Below are 21,322 nucleotides of genomic sequence, written 5' to 3' on the forward strand. Positions count from 1 at the left end.
TGTTTCCAGTTTACCTTTTTTCCATGGAAATATTCAGCATGTGGATCTGTAATTTTGTCCAGAGAACATACACAGAGAGATCCAGCTCTGACAATATGGAGATTTGGTCCTTGGAACTGCAGTTGTTTGGGATTTACGTGTAAGGTGTTCTGAGCTCCTTGGCTGAGGAAGTTATAATATTGCAAAGAAATACAGGTGTGTCTTGGTATCTGCAGGCATTCTGTTCCAGGACACCCCCCCCCCATGTGGATACTGGTGACACCTTTAAAAAAAAATAGTGAAAGTGAACAAAAATGATACAAATAACTCTGTTTACCTTAGCACAGTGAAACTGCTGTGTTTTCAGACAGCTTCCCAAGCTGCCAGCAGCCTCTTCCTGGTCACTCTGAGGCTCCTCCTTTCCCCCAATGTCGCCCCAAAATGCATTGCAACCATGAAAAGAATGCATCATGATGCATTCTGGGATGACATTGGGGAAAGGAGGAGCCTTGGAGTGGTGAAGAAACTATAGGCAGCTTTCCAAGCTGCCTGCAGCCCTGAAAAACAACTAAACAAGTACTGACCAACCTTCCTTTCTTGGGTAAGGTGATTGAGCTGGCATCTCAGCTCCAGGGGTTCTAGATGAGACAGATTATCTGGACCCCTTCGAATCTGGCTTCAGGCTGAACTTTGGGACAGAGACCTGCATCCTGGTGCCCTCCCTTGCATCTGACGTAGCCCATTTCAAAAATCAGGAGGTTGCACATGCACATCATGGCTTGTAACCCGTAATGGATTTTTCCTCCAGAAACTTGTCCAATCCCCTTTTAAAGGCATCCAGGCCAGATGCCGTCACCACATCTTGCGGCAAGAAGTTCCACAGACCGACAACACACTGAGTAAAGAAATATTTTCTTTTGTCAGTCCTGACTCTCCCAGTACTCAATTTGAGTGGATGTCCCCTGGTTCTGATGTTATGTGAGAGTGTAAAGAGCATCTCTCTATCCACTTTATCCTTCCCATGCATAATTTTGTATGTCTCAATCATGTCCCCCTCAGGCATCTCTTTACTAGGCTGAAGAGGCCCAAACGCCGTAGCCTTTCCTCATAAGGAAGGTGCCCCAGCCCCGTAATCATCTTCGTTGCTCTCTTTTGCACCTTTTCCATTTCCACTATGTCCTTTTTGAGATGTGGTGGCCAGAACTGGACACAATACTCCAGGTGTGGCCTTACAATTGATTTGTACAATGGCATTATAATATTAGCCGTTTTCTTCTCAATACCTTTTCTAATGATCCCAAGCATAGAATTGGCCTTCTTTACTGCCACCATACATTGGGTCGACACTTTCACCACCACCCCAAGATCTCTCTCCTGATCTGTCACAGACAGCTCAGAACCCATTAGCCTATATGTGAAGTTTGGATTTTTTGCCCCAATGAGCATGACTTTACGCTTACTTACATTGAAACGCATCTGCCATTTTTCTGCCCATTCTGCCAGTCTGGAGAGATCCTTCTGGAGCTCCTCACAATCATGCCTGGTCTTCACCACTCAGAAAAGTTTGGTGTTGTCTGCAAACTTAGCCACCTCACTGCTCACCCCTTTCTCCAGGTCATTTATGAAGAGGTTGAAGAGCACCGGTCCCAGGACAGATCCTTGGGGCACACTGCTTTTCACTTCTCTCCATTGTGAAAATTGCCCATTGACACCCACTCTCTGTTTCCTGGTCTTCAACCAGTTCTCAATCCAGAAGAGGACCTGTCCTCTAATTCCCTGACTGTGGAGTTTTTTCAGTAGCCTTTGGTGAGGGACCGTGTTGAACGTCTTCTGAAAGTCCAGATATATAATGTCTATGGGTTCTCCCACATCCACATGCCTGTTGACCTTTTCAAAGAATTCTATAAGGTTTGTGAGGCAAGACTTACCCTTACAGAAGCCATGCTGATTCTCCCTCAGCAAGGCTTGTTCCTCTATGTGAAGACAGATGCAAAGAACTCATTTAATTTCTCTGCCATCTCTAAGTCTCCTATTATCCCCCTTTCCCTTCCTCACCATCCAGAGGGCCAACCGCTTCTCTGGAGGGTTTCTTGCTTCTAACATATTTGAAGAAGCTTTTATTATTCCCCTTAATGTTGCTGGCCATGTGTTCTTCAAATTCTCACTTGGCCTCCCATATCACCTTCTTACATTTCTTTTGCCACAGTTTATGTTCCTTTTTATTCTCCTCATTAGGGCAAGACTTCCATTTACAGAAGGCAGCTTCCTTGCCCTTTACAGCCTCTCTAACTTGGCTCATTAGCCATGCGGGCACCCTCCTGGATTTAGTGGAGCCCTTCTTTCTTTGTGGTATACACCTCTGCTGGGCCTCTATTACTGTTGTTTTAAGCAGCCTCCATGCACTCTGGAGAGATTGGCCTCTTTTTACCTTCCCTTTCACCCTCCTTCTTACCAGCCTCCTCATTTGAGGGAAGTCCGCCCATCGGAAGTCAAGGGTTTTTGTGAGAGATTTGCCTGGTATTCTTCCCCCGACGTGCACGTCGAAATGGATCGCAGCATGATCACTGTTCGCCAATGGCTCCGTAACATTGACATCTCTAACCAGGTCATGTGTACCGCACAATATTAAATCCAGAGTCACCTGTCCTCTGGTGGGCTCCATGACTAGCTGCTCTAAGGCACAGTCATTTAGCACGTTGGTTACATTGGCGACCAGGGTGGTTACTGGAGCTAGGCAGTTTGTATCTATCGGACCGCTGATTTGGCGACTGCATTGGCTGCCCATTCATTTCTGGTCCCAATTCATAGTGCTGGTATTGACCTTTAAAGCCCTCCATGGTCTGGGGCCAGGTTATCTGAAGAACCGCCTTCTCCTATATATTCTGGCCCACCCTCTTAGATAATCTGACGGGGCTTTCCTACAACTGCTGCCTTTCTCCCAAGTTAGGGGATGATGGCACAGGGGCAAGCCTTCTCGGTAGTGGTGCCACAATTATTGGAACTCCCTACCAGGAGACTTAAGATCTATCCCCCTCTCATGGCATTTTGGTGAGGGCTTAAAACATTTTTCTTTTGGTTGGCATTTGGGTGATAGGTTGTTTGCCTCCTGTTCCTCTGTAGCAGTTCCTTTAGCATAAATAGTTTTTGCCATCCTCCAATTGTTTTTTAAAAAGATTATTTATTTTTTGTGATTTTATTTATTGCTTTTATATTGTATATTTATATTCTATTGTATATTTTTAGCTACACTTTGTAAGCATCTCCTTTTACAGACGAAGCGGGGGGGAGGGTAGAAATCTTTTAAATAAACAGACAGCTATTAGCATTCTTGTTCACTTTCCCTGTCTTTTTAAATTTAAAGTATTCCCCGGTATCTGCAGATGACTGAAACCATGGATACTGAATCCGCAGACATGGGGGTACATATGTACTGTATTCTGCTTACTGTAAAACTACAGTTGAAACATATGCACCCTTAATCTATCTTCCAATGATTACATGGCTCGATGCATTCATGTGATAAGTATGAGAGCAAACCAAAAGGTGGTGTGCTCCAAACAGATAAGACTGCAAATGGTTTGTTCAGTACAGACAAACTTTAGATGCTCAGAGGTCTTGCTAGATTAGTTAAAGGACCGCTTTGCTAAATGGTCTGAAGCCAGGTCCTTTAGGTTCTCACCTGTGTTGAAAAACAGAGAAAACACTAAAAGGACGGAGGGTAAAAGGCTACACAGTTGCATGCAAGAAGAAGGGAGGCAGCTTAGAGGGAGGCCAGCGGCCAGGAGATTTAAACTATCCCAGCCTGCTGAGTTGCATTGTTCAGGTTGATGCAGCCAAAATAAAATATCTGGCTAGAAATATCCATGGGAGGCAACATATAGAGGAAGAAAGGAGCCAGCCAAACATGCTAACATTATGATTTAGAATTTATCTCAGCTTTATTATTGCAATTTAAGTTTCTACCTATCTTGACTGTATCTCAGCCTTATGTCAGCTTTATTTCAACTTCAGTAAGGTCAGTGTGATGCTTCTTAAGTGGACTGGCCTGATGAGAGAGGAGAAGAAAGTTGGGGTGGTTTTATAGCTGGACAGCAAGGCTTTGCATGTCAGAGGAGAAGGGAGCGAATAGTTCTGCAACAGGCAGCCAGACATTGTGCTTTGGGAAGAGGAGGATGGAGTAGAAAGCAGAGAGGAAATCCAGGACAAGTTGAAGATGCTGGTATTACCTTCCTGGTTCACTTGGTGCACCGTCTTTAGAACAAGAGTTGGATGCCATAATGTAGCCTGATGAGGGCACTCTCACTGGAGCAGCAAAGATGGGATTCCAAATTATGGATCTGGAGCTTGTTCTCTTTATAGGGCATTTTTTGGGGTTTCCTGGGTCACCTTGGGCCAGTCACTATCTCTCTGCTTAACTTGCTTCACAGGGACAAAAGGAGGAAAGGAACCATGTACACCACCCTCAGCTCCTCTTAAAGGGTGATGCATTTTACAACATTTTAATATTTTCCCATATAATATTATTTTGTTTTAGCAAGGCTTGTTCCAGCCTTCTGTTATCTTTCCATGTTGATTCTCATGCTGGGTCTTTTGCTCCCAGTTCCTGGGGGGTTGGGCTTGCTAGACTTTTGGTGGATAGTGAGGTTAGAGATCCTGTTCCTGAGAGATATCTGGAGGGCCGACCTGTACCTTCTGGATGCATCCAGAGGTGTTCTGAGGCCTCCTTCCATCTCAGAGGTCTTTGACAGACCCTCGAAGACTCACTTTTTTCAGAAAAACCAAAATGTGTCTAAGAGGCCTCTGGTAGGCCGTCTGAGATGTGAGGAAGCTGTGCACAGCCTCCTAGTGTCTCTGAACACCTTCAGACACGACTGGAGGGCTCCTCTGATCACCTTCAGACACACTCATACACTCTCTCTCTTTCTTCTTAGGGATAGTCACCAGAAAAAAGTTAACTACAACTTCAAAACTTATCAGTTTTACTGGTATTGTATCCATTTAGTTTATTTTACAAAAAATAGGTGTTTATAAAAATGAGAACATTTTTGCAAAATAGCTTTGTTTAAAGTATCGGTATCTCATGTTCCAATCATAGGATTTTTGAGTTGGCTGACAAATATCAAAATTATATAAATGTTGTAACTCAGTAAAACAATGTTAGTAATATAATCCACAATATAATCACAGTTCAAAGATGTATTTCAGAACAGCAGCAGCATCAGATCATATAAACAGTGACAAGAAAAGCAGCACCATCAAATTTTTCCTGAAGGTTAGCAGAACAGAACTCCCTGGCCAGGGAAAGAGCATTCCAAAGCTGTACCACAACAGAAAAGAAATATTAGCAAAATGTTTGTAATTAATAATACAAGCCCTCATCTCCTCTATATGAAAGCCCAAACCTCATGTATTTATCACAGTGTTTTCTCTTTTTATCTGTTTGAAGAACAGAAGACTGCACTGTTTTACACCAGAAGTGTGCTGAGAAATTCTGGGTGATTGATCACTTTCCATATTACGTTTCAACTTTTTTACTGTGCTGGTTTTCAATCACTGGTTCATACATGAATTGATGACCAAAAACTAGCTATTGGTGGGGCTTTCACAGCCAACTATCTACCTCCCTTCCTGCCTTGCTGGTCCTTGCAAGGCATTCCTATCCTGCAAGGCATTCTGGAGCATGACCTGCCTTTTTCTACCATTATTCCATTCTTTTTCAAGTACCCCTAAAGGTCCTGTTGAGTGTCCCTGGTTGTACATGAATACCAGGTTGGGAACCGCTGTTTTACTGGTATGTTGTTTACAGTGCACTTACTCTGATAGTGCTTACACAAAGGTGATGAAGATCAGAATTTAAAAAGAACAAAAATGTATCTTATGATCTTTTACTATGTTTTTAATAAATTAGAGACTACAGTTCTTAGGTAACAGTTAGTGGTGGGTTATTTTTCAGGATCTGGCCTTGGGTAAAATCAGACAAAACTATAGTCAGACACCCCCCTAAGTTTAACCCCCAGCTTATCCGAGGGTCATAGAAAATTCCATGATTGTTGGCTCAAAACCTGCCCTTGACTTATCTTTGGGATCGACTTATAGGCGCGTATCTGCGGTGGATGCTCTCTTCATCAGCTGAAGGCAGAATCTATTTAAATGAACTTAGGGAGAATGTTCTGCTTTGAATCACTTGATGGGGAACTCATTGATTTATTTTGCCTCTGAAACCAGTATGGTCCAATGGGTTGAGCCTAGAGGTTAGATGTGGGTTTAACTTTTGCCTTGGCTGTTGATCTTCTTATTTAGTCTGTTTCTGGGCATGTGTCTACATGTGCACACTTTTTTAATTTTAAAATATTTAAAATTACTTTTAATTTAAGTATTACTTAATACTATACTTAAAGTGTTTGCTTTTTAAATTAAACACTTGGATAAAATACTGTTGCTAAACCAATGGGCAACAAGGGGGAATGGATGATTCATTACTAGAGTGGGGAGAGAAGTATTCCACTTCATGGTCCTTGAGCTATGGTTAGTAAGTAGCATGTGCGCTCACCAAGCCATGGTATGTTGTTGGGGTGGGCTGAATTTTTGATAAACAGGAATCTGGGACATGGGTAAGGCAGACTTAACTGACAGATGATTTCTCTTGGGTGAAGTTATGGGTTCCAGTTGACAAGAGTTACTGTTCGAACCCCTGCAGTTATCTTCTGTTCCTCCTGCCCATCATAAAACAGGGCATTCTCTTTTTGTTTGTTGCAACAATAATCTTTGAAAAGAGTTATCACAAGAACAGCTTTCGCACGCATGCACACACACACTCTTATCAACCTACCTTTCCTTGGGTCATCTTTGAATTTACAATGGTGAACCAAGTGGTGAACCAAGAGTATCTTCTGTTCATCGTAGCTGGTACCTACAGCTTCTACATGTCCAGTTCTTCGGAATTCTTTTCAGCTTGTTCAACCTAGAGATGTGGCATGGTCCTTGGACGTACAATGTCATCCATGTGCAAGTTCAACCCTAGCCTACTCTGGCTAGTTGGAACTGACAGAATGTGCAAGGATGGTGATGGACACTTCATTGGAGGAGGGTATAGTTCCAGCTTGCTGAAAGTCTGAAGTAGCAGGCAAGCAACTGTAGAAGTTCTTCCTTGGTCCCACCATCCTGGAAAATTACTGACCAGTCTCCAATCTACAATTCTTGGTCAAGGTGTGTTTTGGAAATCCAGTTCTGGAGATTGCTGGATGAAACCTTTTTCGGTCTGGCTTCCAATCTGCTTCTGGAACTGAAGCAGCCTTGGTCAGTCTGATGTACTAACTATACTGGAAACCAGACACAGAGAGATCATCCCTACTGGCTCGTTCAGTGAATTTCAGTACCATTGATCATGGTGTCCTTTGGGACTGTTTAGCTGGGATTTGCTTAGGGTGCACTGGCTTGTTGTGACTCTGGTTCTTCCAGGAGGGTGAGTCTCAGAAGGTAGTGCTGAGGGATTCCTGCCTGATGCTGTGACCTTTTGTTCATGGTGTCCTGCAGGGTTCTGTCTTAATACCGAGGTTCTTGTGGCTGGGAAACCTGAGGGGGTAATGGTGGTGCGTCAACCTGTTGATAGGATTGTATTCTTCATTTAAGGATTAGGTGTCCGCTTGGGAGTACTGCTGGATCCAGATTTGCATTTAAAAGCATAGGTTGTGTCTGTGACTTAGAGTTCTTCTGCTGGTGTACCAGCAGAACTCAGTACTATCTCAGACTGACCTAGTCTGGATTACCCATGCCATAGTTACAGTGAAGAGTGCATAGCTATATGGTCATATTGATGCAGCTACGCTAGCTACCAGTTTGTTTACAAGGTATGATTCCAACTCCTGGTTCGTTACCAGGTGTAATTCAAGCCCTTTTTCATTTTTATATAACCCTTCCTCCAAGGAGCTCAGGGGGGTGTATGTGCTTCCATCCTTCCATTTGTCTTCACAACAACTCTGTGAAATAGGTGAAGCTGAGAGATTGTGACTGGCACAAGGTTGCCCAGGAAGCTTCGTGGCTTTTAGATCTCAAGGACTCCCACCCCCTATGTGAATCTTCCTGATCTGTTTATTATGAATATTGCTTGACTCTAGCCTTCTTCTGATCTGTCTTTTTTGTTTCTATATCTGTTGTTGTAATTGACTTTAATTCATTGTATTGTGTTTATTTTGTAAGTTTGTGTTTGTTTTCTAAAGGCGCAATCCTAACCCTCAAAGTAAGGGAATGTTTGTTACCTCAGAGCTGCATTGCCCTTATGTCAGTGCTGGAAAGCACTGACATAAGGGCTTAGGATTGTGGCCTAAGTCACCCTGAATCTGTGGAAGAGGTGTGGGATAGCCTTTTCCCAAAGGTGTGGGATTTTTAAATAGCAAGTATTTGGTTGGGTTTTTTGTTGTTAGCATTGTGAAAGAACATATTGTTAGGGGGGGAAAAACTCATAAATCAGGCACCATTGCTGGTTAACAAGCAGATCAGTACAGAACTGCTGATAAGCTGTTCTTAAGCTGCGTCATCTGTAAAATGATCATCATACACAAGAGTTTGCAAATACCAACTTGACGTGCAAGCCCAACATTGCTCTGTTCTCCAGCACCCCTTCCATGCCAAATGCACAGTGGCAGAAGGGTATATGTAGGCAATGTGAGCGGAGAACCAGGCATTGCTGTGCTGAGGGGTTATCACAATGCCTGGTGGTTGGTGCTGGCATTCTCGCCTTTCCCATCTGGTTGTTCCTAGGGCAATGTTTAGGGAGTGCAGTAGGTCTCCTCTAACAAGACAGCGAAAATCCAGATAATGGGACATCACCTTGATGACAAAACAGTAGCAAGGACTGAGCAATGTGAGAACTTGCAGTTGAGGAGCTCAGGTCCAGCAGACAATAGAAAGATATTTATTAGAAGGCTGGATCAGCTAGGAATGGTAGAATGGCAGAAGCAGTGACCAAAGCAGAAGAATTGTCCCTATCATGAGGACTTTGCAATCTAAATTTTGACAGGGGAAGGCAAGGAGATTGAGGTAAGGGGGAAGAAGGGAAAAATATACAGAGGTTCCTCAGCATACATGGGGGGTTCCATTCCAGGAACCCCCGCGGATGCCAGAATCGGATAACAAAATCGACGGGTCAGGTGCCCTGTAATCCTTCTGGAAGCCTTAAAAGACACAGCTTCCTTGGCCCTCCACATGTAACTAGAGCACAGCTCCGGTCACATTCAGAGGAACCAGGTGTAGCTGATAAAACCACAGGTCCCAAATCCATGGATAATCATTCTGGACCTGTACAGAAAAGCAGTTTACTTACCTGAGGTTTCCATAGGGAGCATAATGAACAAAGGGCAAATTCAAAGATTGGACAAAAAAGTTGTGATCTATCATTTGGAACAACACCAAGATGTGAAACTTCATAATCTCTCCGCAGACTCATTGTTAGGCCTTAAGAATTGTGTAAATTCCCTCACACTCATTGTTGCATCTGTCTGAAAATGAAGGTAGCCTTCTGTTAAGTCTGGCTGGTAACCACTGATGTCTTTTTTCTTTTTCAAGAGACAGTTGATCCTAGTGGAATCACAGTATCTGGGGGCAACACATTCCCTGGGTAGGGATTATGCTTTGTGCGGTGGATTTATTTTAATCTTTCTCTGCCTTCCCATTTAAGGGTGCTTGTTACAAGCGTTTTCTTGAAGATGAAATGGCAGTTCTAGATGTTTAGCTCTTAGGTTTGGGTTTGTTATCACTTTACCAGTCATGATGTGAATGGGTTGCTGGATTCTGAATTTTCATTGTGGGCCTTTTTCTGTTTGTTCATAGAACTCAATAGAGCTTGCAGTATCAGTTGAGACTCTGGCCGATGTACCTGAGCACGTGCTTAAAGGACTTCCTGAGGAAGTGAGACTTCTTCCATCTGCTGTTGACAAGACAAGGCTCGGTAAGTGAATCGAGAAGCAGGTGCAGGAAGAGACAGAGCGAACTAATATGCATCTGTGGGAATATACCAATTTGAGGATAGAGGAGCAATCTGATTTTTCTGGTTTACACCACTTTTTATTAAAATATCCAAAGCAGTTTGCCACTAAATTAATCATAAACCAGTAATAAAAGTGGAATAAAAATGTTTTTCAAAAGTATTGACAATGAAAAGGCAATAGCATTGGAGTTGCCAGTCACCCTTTCATTTTTCACATTTTTATGCCATTCTTCTTCCAAGAAACTCAGGGTGGTGTACATGGGTTCCTTCTGTCCTTTTTGTCCTCACAACAACCGTGTGAGGTGGGTAAGGGTGAGAGATAATGACTGGTTCAAGGTATTTTAACCTGGATCTTTCAGGTCTAAGAGTGCAATCCTAACTTGTTCTGGAAGAGCCAAGCCAAGTGGCCTGCACAGTATCCACCCCACGTTAGGTACCAGCAACCCTGTCCAGGGCTGGATCCAGCCTTCGCAAGCTTGTGCAGGCCTCCACATTGCATGAACATGCTTTATGGCACATTTGGACACTCACAAGTCGGCCCCTAAATCTGTTTGGATTGCTCTGCCCGTCCGCCACCAAAGCACTATCCTGGCTCAGAAAGCCTTGGAGAATAAAAAGATCTGTCATCCATCCAATAAAAGAGTTGAGCCTGCAGGGGAAGGGCGTTTCATAGTCAGTTTTACACCGTTGGAAAGGTTCTTTTCCCTAGTCACCTCCCACAAACGTGAAAGCACCTGGAGGAGGACCTGCAAAGCAGATCTTAAATTCTGGGTAGAAGAAGCTGCTAAGAAATGAATCTATGAGAGAAAACTACAAGGAACTGTAGGTGAAAAGTTAAGAACTTAATTATTTATTTTATTTATTTATTAGATTTGTCTTCCGCCTTTCTCCCCAAAGGGCACCCAAGGCGGCTTATTATAATGAAGATGAAGAATCTTGATTTTTTTAAGTAAGAAAGACATTATTTACAAATTGAGTCTCATTATTCCCGTGGGTTCCCTTCCCAGAACTCATGTGGATGGCAAAAATCGAACTATAGCAGATCAATTTAAAAACAAAGTCCCTTTGTGATTTAAAAACAGCCTTGCTGACCTTTGTGATGTTAAGATAGAGTCATTAAGATGACAATCCAACAATCAGTCTCTCTCTAGGCGCTTAGAAAGGATTATCTTTCTTTCACTGTTCAGGGGGAAGGAAGGGGGTTGCTTGGAGAGTGAATGATTGATGGATTGTCAGCTGGCTGCCCTCTCTCTTACTATTGTAAAGGACTGTTTTCCTTTAATTTAAAGGACCCTTCTTATCATGTTGAGATAAAAATCTCTACAGCAGTAAGAAAAGCATTTTAAAGGGGTACATTTTTCCCCTTCTCTAGGGATCAGCACATTCCTTCTCATTTGCAGTGGCCATTCGTGTTGAGTCAAATCAGTGTATAAAAAAACCTTGTATAACAAGGTTGGACTTGTATTTTTGTTTTCTCATTACATTTATATCCCACTTGAATATAATTCAGTATTTGCTAGTGGTGACCAGGCAAGGATGTTAATTACAAGACTCATGGCTGAAGGAGCCAAACGGTATTAAAACTCATCCCATTAGGCGATGTGCTTCTGTTCTCTCTTCCACAGGAGATGTATACTCACTCTATCTAGGTCAAAGTATGCCACTGGTAGGCTTTGGGGTACAGCATGAAGATGAACCAAGCAATATATTGCAAGGGAAAGTAAAAAGCAGCTCTGAAATCACTAATATCCAGGACTGTCAGTAACCAGTTGGACTACTTGTAGAGGCAGGGGGAAGGAACTCATATGGTTAAGCATGAAGAAATCTTAAAATAAGACTTGAACAGGCTTTCCTAGATTCTAGTAAATCCAAAAATGCCATAGAAAAATAATTGGGCCCTGCATACTTGGGATACAAGATGCCCTTATCACAACCTTCTGTAATAGACTCTTGCTACTCAGGTTTGCAGTGGGTAAAAATGTATGTTGAACTGCATTTGTATCATGACTTTCTTTAATGAAGATCAGGACATATACTGGGAGTTCCAAAGTAGTCACCAGCCAGACCCAGACCTGCTGAGCCCAGCAAGGTGGCATACCGTCTAGCCTTAACTCTGGGAATAGTGTACATTTCAGAGGCATACATTGTCCACCACTGATCTAGCTTCAACAGCACTGCCCATTTTGAACTGGATTTAACTCAGCTGCCCTACTGTCATATACCACTCAAAATCAGCACATAGGAATGTTTCATTTGGGGCTTGGACAGAGATGTTCCAGGTGAATTGCCCCTAGAATTATATGTTGAGACAATGTAATGATTGCATAATGTTACTATTGGGAAGATAAAATCTGAATTTAGTGGGTATTATACCATGTACAGCTCTGTTCACCGAGCGCTTGGCATCTCTTAGACACAGGGTACACAGAGTGTTTCTTCTGCGTGATCCGGTTGTTGGAATTGACTCCATGGAGATTTAGATGGGACATAATGGTGTTCTGTTTGAAGATAGCCAGGAGCATGTTTCTTTGAACTTCTCAAGACAGTGAAGCAATTTCTCTTTTTCAGAAGCAGTCCCTCCCCATTAGCTAATGCTGGCTTTCTACTGTGTGGTTTTTGCTGATGTTTCTGTTATATGTGCTTTGTTGTATTATACATATTTCTGGTGCACCGACAGAAGATGTAAAACATACACACCCAATGAACAGTCTGGAAATACTTCTCTTAAATATTTCCAGTTTTGGTACCAGTATGGGGGAAAGTACCAAATATATTAGTTCTCAGTTCCCTTTTGCTGAAGAAATGGTTTTTGCATTCTCTCCTGTTCCCTTTTATGTTGCATTTAGCCAGGCAAAGCCGTGTGTGGGTATTTCTGATCATTCCTGGGAAAGAGTTGGTGTGTATACATGCACATACTAATCTTTGCACAGTTTCGAAGTATGAAACAACCCAAGAGTGCCATTGGGGATTAATTAGTTCTCAATTTGATCTTCAGGTGTCTGGGCGACAAAGCCAATTTTCAAAGGCAGAAAGTTTGGACCATTTCTTGGTGACAAGAAGAAAAGATCTCAAGTTAAAAACAATGTATACATGTGGGAGGTAAGGATCTTTATTTTCAGTTACCATTCAGCTACTAATACTCATTTTCTCAAATCTTAAGGGTAACCCAAGGTAGATGGAGATGTCAATGAGTTAAAGCTTAGCTGAGCTGTCGTACTGAGCTAGCTGCCTTCTCAAGGTCAAACTCCAAAATACTTTTTAGTGTAGTTGGGGAAGAACCCAAAGAGGAGGACATGATATAAGTCTATAAAATTATGCATGGTATGTAGGCAGAGAACTTGTTTCCTTTCTCATAGTAAGAGTTCTTGGGACCACCCAATGAAATCAGTTGACACAGACAAAAGGAAGTATGTGATACATATTTAATTTGTAGATTTTGCTACCGCAAGGTAAGGTAATGACCACTAGATAGACCACTGTCTGTGAAAGAGCATTAGACAAATTGGCTATTTGTCAGGGAAGGAAGCTGAAGCCTGCATGTTCAGGGGCAGTATGCCGTGAAGTACCAGATGCAGGGAGCCATGGAGGGGGAGAGTTGTGGCCTTCATACCTTACTTGTGAACTTCCCAGGGGTATCTGCCGGCCATGCTGGGAAATAAGAAACTGGACAATATGAACATTTGGTTTTTATGTTAAGACTGACTTTAGATTCTATAATACTGACAGTCCCTCTTGCTAGAAGCTAACCCAGGGAAAGGGCTTAAAGGAGCAATTGGAATACGGTTTCATGTTTGCCAAGGAAGGGTCATTCCACTGTTATGGGCTGGCAACTCAGAACAGCAGAATTTGCTGCCTACTGTTCTGGTTGCATTTGGTACATGGGTTGTATCAAGAGGAAATTCACTGCTTTAAACATGGTGTGGGTGATGTGAGCAGGGTAACATTTCTTCAAAATGCTGAACTTTTCATTGATTACAGCAGTCTTGTCATTAAGAATCAACTCCGAGCTTCTGTTCTATAAAAAACAAAGCGCTTTTCTTAGTAAATCTCTAATCAAGCATTTTCTGTCAGTGGTAAGTGTACCATTGGTGGCACTTGATTGGCCAGTGGTATGCAACTGCTGTGACCTTTGCCAAGTCGCTCATGAGAACAATGTGACGTGATTTTGCTTTCCTTTTATATGACTGTTGAGTCAAGAAACTGGTTTCAATGATGCAAGCTCAAATATCTCATTAATATTTTTGTCACCTCCATTCTATTCATATTTTAAAAATACAATACACATAACTTAGGGCGCAGTCCTAACCAGTGCTGGTACAGCCAGGCCACAGAGGCCTGCGCTGTATGCAGTGCAGGTTAGGAACAGTCTGGAGGTCACCTTGGGGTGATATTTTTCCCTTCACTCCATGTCAAGCCCCCAGCCTGCCTTATGGAGCTACTCAGATCTGTGCCAGCTTTTTAGCTGGTCTACATCCAGAAAGCCGGTGTACGGCTGTTAGACTAAGGAGTGGGGGTTAGAAGGCAGTGTGTGCTTCTCCTGCCCATCCCATCCCTTCCTGGGCCTGATTCCCCCACCCAAAAATCCCTCACCCTTTCCACCCCTGGAATGCCCTCCCACCACTTCCTCCCACACCGCCCTGCACAAACATACTTCCTCTGGCTGGTGCAGGGGCTGAATCCAGCCCAGGAGAGCTGGTGTAGCTGGTGTGAAATTTTAGGTATTTGTGGTACTTAAGGTAATTAGAACACAAGGAGTGGTACATCAGGAGACAGATTGATAAATGCTGCTCTAATTGTTTTGTGGATTATAGAAAGAGACTTGTGAGCGATAGGACTCCCACAGTCTAATTTATGATTAGTTTGCCAAGAGGAAATGGAATTATTTCTCCATTATTGAATATTAGCTGTTTGTTTTTTTTTATCTTAGATGGGTCATGGCCTTCCTTTCCTGCCAAAGGCAGCTAGCAAGAAAAAAAAGCAAGCTGATAACCACCCTTTTAATCAGCGCATGTTGGCCCTTTTCCACATGAATCCTGACATATAAAGCACCAAGATTTTTGATATGATGGTGTCTGCTGGTGTGATTAATCCCTATGTTTCTCTCTACCACTACCCCACCTTTCTAAGGTCTATTATCCAAACTTGGGATGGATGTGTGTTGATGCCACAGATCCCGAGAAGGGGAACTGGCTGCGGTATGTGAACTGGGCTTGTTCGGGGAAGGAGCAGAATCTTTTTCCATTGGAGATCAACAGAACCATTTACTACAAAACCTTAAAGGTAGCAGTGCCACTGTATTCATCTTAACTTCTAATTCCTGTGACTTTTTTCCTTTCCCATTTCTGCTTTGTAAAGCAGTAGTTTAGTGCCAAGTTAGTAAAACTGATAAATACTGGGTCATGTTAGAAATGGATTATAAGCTAGAGGCCATGGCTAAATTGCAACTGATGTACATTTTGTCATCTGATACACATTGTATTATGTGTTTGCGGTGTAAGGCCCCTGGTCAGCAATTTGACTGTCCATTGCACTATCCTTGAGAACTGACTTTTTGTGTTGCAAGCACCCTACAAGGTGCCTTCACAAACAATTCCAATGAGCAAGAAAACTGGGAGACCTCTAAAAGCACTAGTGTAACTGCATAAAATCCCTTGGAAATGAACTGAATTAGTGTTTTTGTTTTTAAAGAACATGTATAAGTCATGGAAGGAAGGGCAGGTTCACCAGAGAGCAATGCATCTGAGTATCCAGCCTTGTAGGGGCAAAGTCAGGGAAACTAAAACTCAGAACAGACTGAGATTGGTAAAAATAAACTTTTAGGCAGATTTGGAAAGAAATGGGAGGCTCTTCGCTGAGTAAAAATAGTGAAGGGTTAAAGGGTGACAGAGGAACAGGTTCAGACAGCCTGAGTGCCAGGTGTGATGACAAACATGGCCTTATCCCATCTGCAGTCAAACTGGCCCCCTGGAGTCATAAGAACATAAGAACAGCCCCACTGGGTCAGGCCATAGGCCCATCTAGTCCAGCTTCCTGTATCTCACAGCGGCCCACCAAATGCCCCAGGGAGCACACCAGATAACAAGAGACCTGCATCCTGGTGCCCTCCCCCGCACTGGCATTCTGACATAACCCATTTCTAAAATCAGGAGGTTGCGCATACACATCATGGCTTGTACCCCGTAATGGATTTTTCCTCCAGAAACTTGTCCAATCCCCTTTTAAAGGCGTCTAGGCTAGACGCCAGCACCACATCCTGTGGCAAGGAGTTCCACAGACCGACCACACGCTGAGTAAAGAAATATTTTCTTTTGTCTGTCCTAACCCGCCCAACACTCAATTTTAGTGGATGTCCTGTGGTTCTGGTATTATTTGAGAGTGTAAAGAGCATCTTCCTATCCACTCTGTCCATCCCCTGCATAATTTTATGTGTCTCAATCATGTTCCCCCTGAGGCGTCTCTTCTCTAGGCTGAAGAGGCCCAAACACCGTAGCCTTTCCTCATGAGGAATGTGCCCCAGCCCCGTAATCATCTTAGTTGCTCAATTTGCGCCTTTTCCATTTCCACTATGTCTTTTTTGAGATGCGGCGACCAGAACTGGACACAATACTCCAGGTGTGGTCTTACCATAGATTTGGGCAACGGCGTTATAATATTAGCCGTTTTGTTCTCAATACCCTTCCTAATGATCCCAAGCATAGAATTGGCCTTCTTCACTGCCGCTGCACATTGGGTCAACACTTTCATCGACCTGTCCACCACCACCCCAAGATCTCTCTCCTGATCTGCCACAGACAGCTCAGAACCCATCAGCCTATATCTAAAGTTTTGATTTTTTGCACCAATGTGCATGACCTTACACTTACTGACATTGAAGCGCATCTACCATTTTGCTGCCCATTCTGCCAGTCTGGAGAGATCCTTCTGGAGCTCCTCACAATCACTTCTGGTCTTCACCACTCAGAAAAGTTTGGTGTCGTCTGCAAACTTAGCCACTTCACTGCTCAACCCTATCTCCAGGTCATTTATGAAGAAGTTGAAAAGCACCGGTCCCAGGACAGATCCTTGGGGCACACCGCTTTTCACCTCTCTCCATTGTGAAAATTGCTCATTGACACCCACTCTCTGCTTCCTGGCCTCCAACCAGTTCTCAATCCATGAGAGGACCTGTCCTCTAATTCCCTGACTGTGGAGTTTTTTCAGTAGCCTTTGGTGAGGGACCGTGTCAAACGCCTTCTGAAAGTCCAGATATATAATGTCCACGGGTTCTCCCACATCCACATGCCTGTTGACCTTTTCAAAGAATTCTATAAGGTTCGTGAGGCAAGACTTACCCTTAGTAAGTGAGTGAGTCAGACTGGCTTAGGAGTTTACCTCATACTTTTTATGTTCTTCTTTGGGACAGTGAAAAAGTAATTCTAGACCTCAAGTGGCTGAACTGGTGAATGTGAAAAAGGCCACCTCAGGATAGAAACCCTCTGCTGCATTCTGGCAATACTCCAGTGGGGAGATTTCCTTGCATTACCATGTGGTCATCTGTGCTATGGTGTCGCCTATGTCTCCAGAAGATTGCCATCTACCCGTACTTAGATGACATCCTGATTTGATCCAGTCATTGTGCCCAGGATGCTCAGGATTTGTAGAGCACTATAGATTGCCTGCAGACACACAGGTTTATTATCAGCTGGACCAAACGTTCTGTCATTCCTTCCTAGCAGCTAATAAAGTATGGACCTGGACCATAAGGGTCAACGTTCTTTCAACATAGGGTCAACATAGAAGGCCAAATAAAGATTACCAGCCACAATACACAGAACAGTGGTGCCAACCTTCTCATGCTGGCTTAACTCCTTGGCATGTTGACTTTCTGCCAAGAGGTGATTGCTTGGGCAAAGTTCCACACTTGGATATTACAGCATCTCTTCTCTTTTCAGAAAATATCGGTTGGCACCCATTTCTCCATAGGTTTCCAGGGACCTACAGGGGTGGCAATCTCCAGGAGCTTACAAGACTCCTGATTACCATCAGTGGCCCACCAGGAGTATGAGCTTCCTGGAAATGAGGGCCATCTCTGGAACTCAAGGCCTTCCTACCCACATTCCATGGTGGCATGTCTTCTTCACATGGACAGCATGAGAATGAAGATCTATTTAAACTAGATCTTTACATAGTGTGAAGATGTAATCTATGTAATTTATGTAATTAAAAAAATCTATGTAATCAAGATACTTAGAAGGGTGGCACAAGATCTCATTTCTTAAGTACTAGTTATCTGTTGACTCCAATCCCACAGATTGGCTTGGCTGTGTGAAACTTAGCTGTGTGAAAAGAATAAAAGTGTACCCTGTGTTGCCACATACACGATCTCTCTGTGACCATTCACACCCATTCGCAGTAGCCAGAAGTCTGAGTGGCCTCAAGCAGTTCTCCTGGCTTTGTGGCTTCTGTCTTTCATACAGCTTAATAAGTGGCAGTTAGGTGCTAATTGAAGCGCTGATTTATGACAGTGGTTCTCAAACTTTTAACTTCGGGACCCACTTTTTAGAATGAGTATCTGTCAGAATCCACCAGAAGTGATGTCATGACCAGAAGTAACATCATCAAGAAGGAAAATTTTTAACAGTCCTAGGCTGAAATCCTACCCACACTTACCTAGGAGGAAGTCCCTCTGATTATCATTGTTAAAAGCGTATACATAGTAGCCTAAAAGTACAGATCTGTAACATTTTCTCACAAGTAGACACATACCAGTCTAATAGTTAAAAACAAAATATTGATATGAATGGGGGACTCACCTGAAATTGGCTCAAAACCCACCTAATGGGTCTCGACCCACAGTTTGAGAAACGCTGATTTATGGTGTTTCGACAACAATTTCCAAAAAGGCAGAAGTGTTTTGCCAAGATGCTGAGCTGCTCTCACTATGATCCAGACCATTTCAAGGTAAGGTTCAGGCTCATATAATGAAGAGGGTCCGTGGGAACCTAACCCCATTTTCCCCATTGGGTCAATGATTCAGTAACCACAACTCTGAGGTTTTTCAGGAAACTAACCCCAGCAGTTAACTAGAATGGATTGTACCTATTCAGATATGCAGAGATTCACCTCAGGTTTCTGAGAGCAGAGACCATTTTGTTGAAGTTAACTGGTATAGCAGATTAGCTCTCCTGTCAGAAATTACACCAGTGTTAATGGCAGCTGGACCAAGCCGTGTTTTGAATACTCTACAATTGCCTCAGTCCTATGACCATGGATCACTTTGCTTTGCCTCTATCAACCTATCTTGCAGCTATCAACTGGAGAGACTCTTACAATTCCAAGCAGCGTGGTCACACTGACTCAGGCCTGGCCTCGTGGCACCCTGTGCACCTTCCCTCCATCACTGCACCTCATGCCATTAGCACTTCAGAAGATCAGCTAATAAGGGATGTAGATGGTGCTTGCAGCTTTGGACGCAGAGACTGTTGTTCACAGATCTGCTAGAAATGCCATCACACCCTCCATGACAACAACTCGCTCTAGAAGGGCTTGCTTCTCCAAGGCCCAGTTCATAATCTGCCACCAGAGAAGTTAAATCTCACTGCCTGGATCCTGAGTGTGAACGGCTCTACAACTTTGGTTACTCAGATGCCATCACAACCACAGTAATATCTGCAGGCTAGATGAAAATCCACCAACCGAGTTTGCAGTACTATGTGACAGACCTTGGCTTGGGCAGGAGGTCTGGTCTAGAGGGTAGAGCCTCTGTTTGGTTGCCAGTTCGAGGCCACCGACACTGAACGGCGAGACCTTGAAGCAACTGACAAGCCTAACCGAGTTATGCTGAGTTATTCCACCTGCTCTTTGGCCACTGTCAGCCTGTGTGGGAGGAAAATGGAGGCCAGAATGTGATACCAGATCATAAAATATCCATCTGAAATGTTGTGGTTCTTGAAAGACAGAACCTTTTTCAATTGTAAAAATCCCTATTGGGATTTAGTATAGCCTGCCTATGTAAACCACCTTGAATTAAAGTCTGAGGAGAAATCTGACGACCAAGAAAGGCGGTATATAAATACCTGTATTATTATTATTATTATTATTATTATTATTATTATTATTATTATTATTATTATTATTATTGGTTTCAAATTTTGGAAAATGCAACACAGTCTTCTGATACCAGCCATCTGCTTAAGTTTCTCCAAGGTGTTTCAGCAAACTCACTTTTAACCTCCATGTCTGGGTGGTTGGCAGCGTTTTGGGACAAACTGAGGGCCAGGCCCTGTCCTAATGTCTAATGAGACAGGTCTCCCTTAAAGGACCACTCCACTGCACGTTTCCCCTCTTCCTCAGCAAAGGCCTTGACTTGATAGCATTGAAATAACACTTGTCTAAAACATCTCCTGTAGCAGCTTTACCTGTCAGGTCCATGAGCAGATGGACACTGCAAATGTCTGGCCATGATGCCCATCAGATGCAACTGGTATTTGAGGGGGCACCTACTCCTATAGAACCTTAGGTCATCAGAGAGGGCCCTGTTGAAAGTTCCTCTGCTAGTAGAAGTCAAGGGTGCAGCAGCAAAGAACAGGGCTTTCTTAGTTGTATCACCACTTTTATGGAATTCACTAAAAATTAGGATCTGCTCCTTCAATGGAGCATTTCCAGCAAGGACAATAACAACATTTTTATTCATGCTAGCTTTGGGGGTTGGGTAGGAGTGAAAAATCCCTGCTGTTGTTCCCATCTGGTCTGTTTCTTTTATTGCATATCTGTCTGCCTTTCTTGCTGCCTCAGTATTTTTAACTGGTTGTGTGCTGCTTTTTAACTTTTTAATGCCTTAGGGGTGTCTATTGAAACGTTGCTGCTTTTTATCTTGTCATCTCCATTTGTTGCTCTGGTTTTGTAAGCATGTTTTGTCTTTTAAATGCATTAGTTTGTGTTTTTTGTTGGTATACTTGTAGTTATTTTTTGTCACTTTGCTTTTATGGAGTGTTGTAAACCACCTTGTGCTTTTGGAAAGGTGGGTTATAAATACTTTTAATATTGAATACTTATTGGAAGAAAGAGATAGGAGCACCCTGGTGCCACTAGCTTGCTAGAAGTTGAAGTGTCCCAGTTAAGTCCCCCAAATCACTTGAGAATCAACTACAGCGTTGCCTCTGACAGTGCCAGATATTGAAAGCATCATTTCTTAAATACTGATGACTGTCTAAAACAGCAATAAAGGAGACACCACTGAGGGAAATTGTGGCTGGATGACCAGAATGGATTGCTCCCACTAGGTGTAATAGCCATCGCTATACCCAGGAGAAAAGGCCCTATAACACAATTCCTGGATAACAAAATACCACTAAAAGAAGCACCACTACTGGCGCTATTACT

General features: G+C 43.1%; 1 protein-coding gene across 2 annotated transcripts in view; it reads left to right on the forward strand.

The window, feature by feature from the left end:
* The window catches only part of PRDM2 (PR/SET domain 2), a 73,184-nt gene that overhangs the window by 14,282 nt on the left and 37,580 nt on the right, over positions 1-21,322 (forward strand). For both annotated transcript variants that reach the window (XM_066637220.1, XM_066637221.1), the window contains exons 3-5: positions 9,805-9,922; positions 12,957-13,060; positions 15,089-15,241. In XM_066637220.1, coding sequence (XP_066493317.1) covers positions 9,805-9,922; positions 12,957-13,060; positions 15,089-15,241 — 375 coding nt within the window. The remainder of the gene's footprint in view (positions 1-9,804; positions 9,923-12,956; positions 13,061-15,088; positions 15,242-21,322) is intronic.

This window comes from Tiliqua scincoides, chromosome 9, assembly GCF_035046505.1.
Source record: "Tiliqua scincoides isolate rTilSci1 chromosome 9, rTilSci1.hap2, whole genome shotgun sequence".
Lineage (NCBI taxonomy): Eukaryota > Metazoa > Chordata > Lepidosauria > Squamata > Scincidae > Tiliqua > Tiliqua scincoides.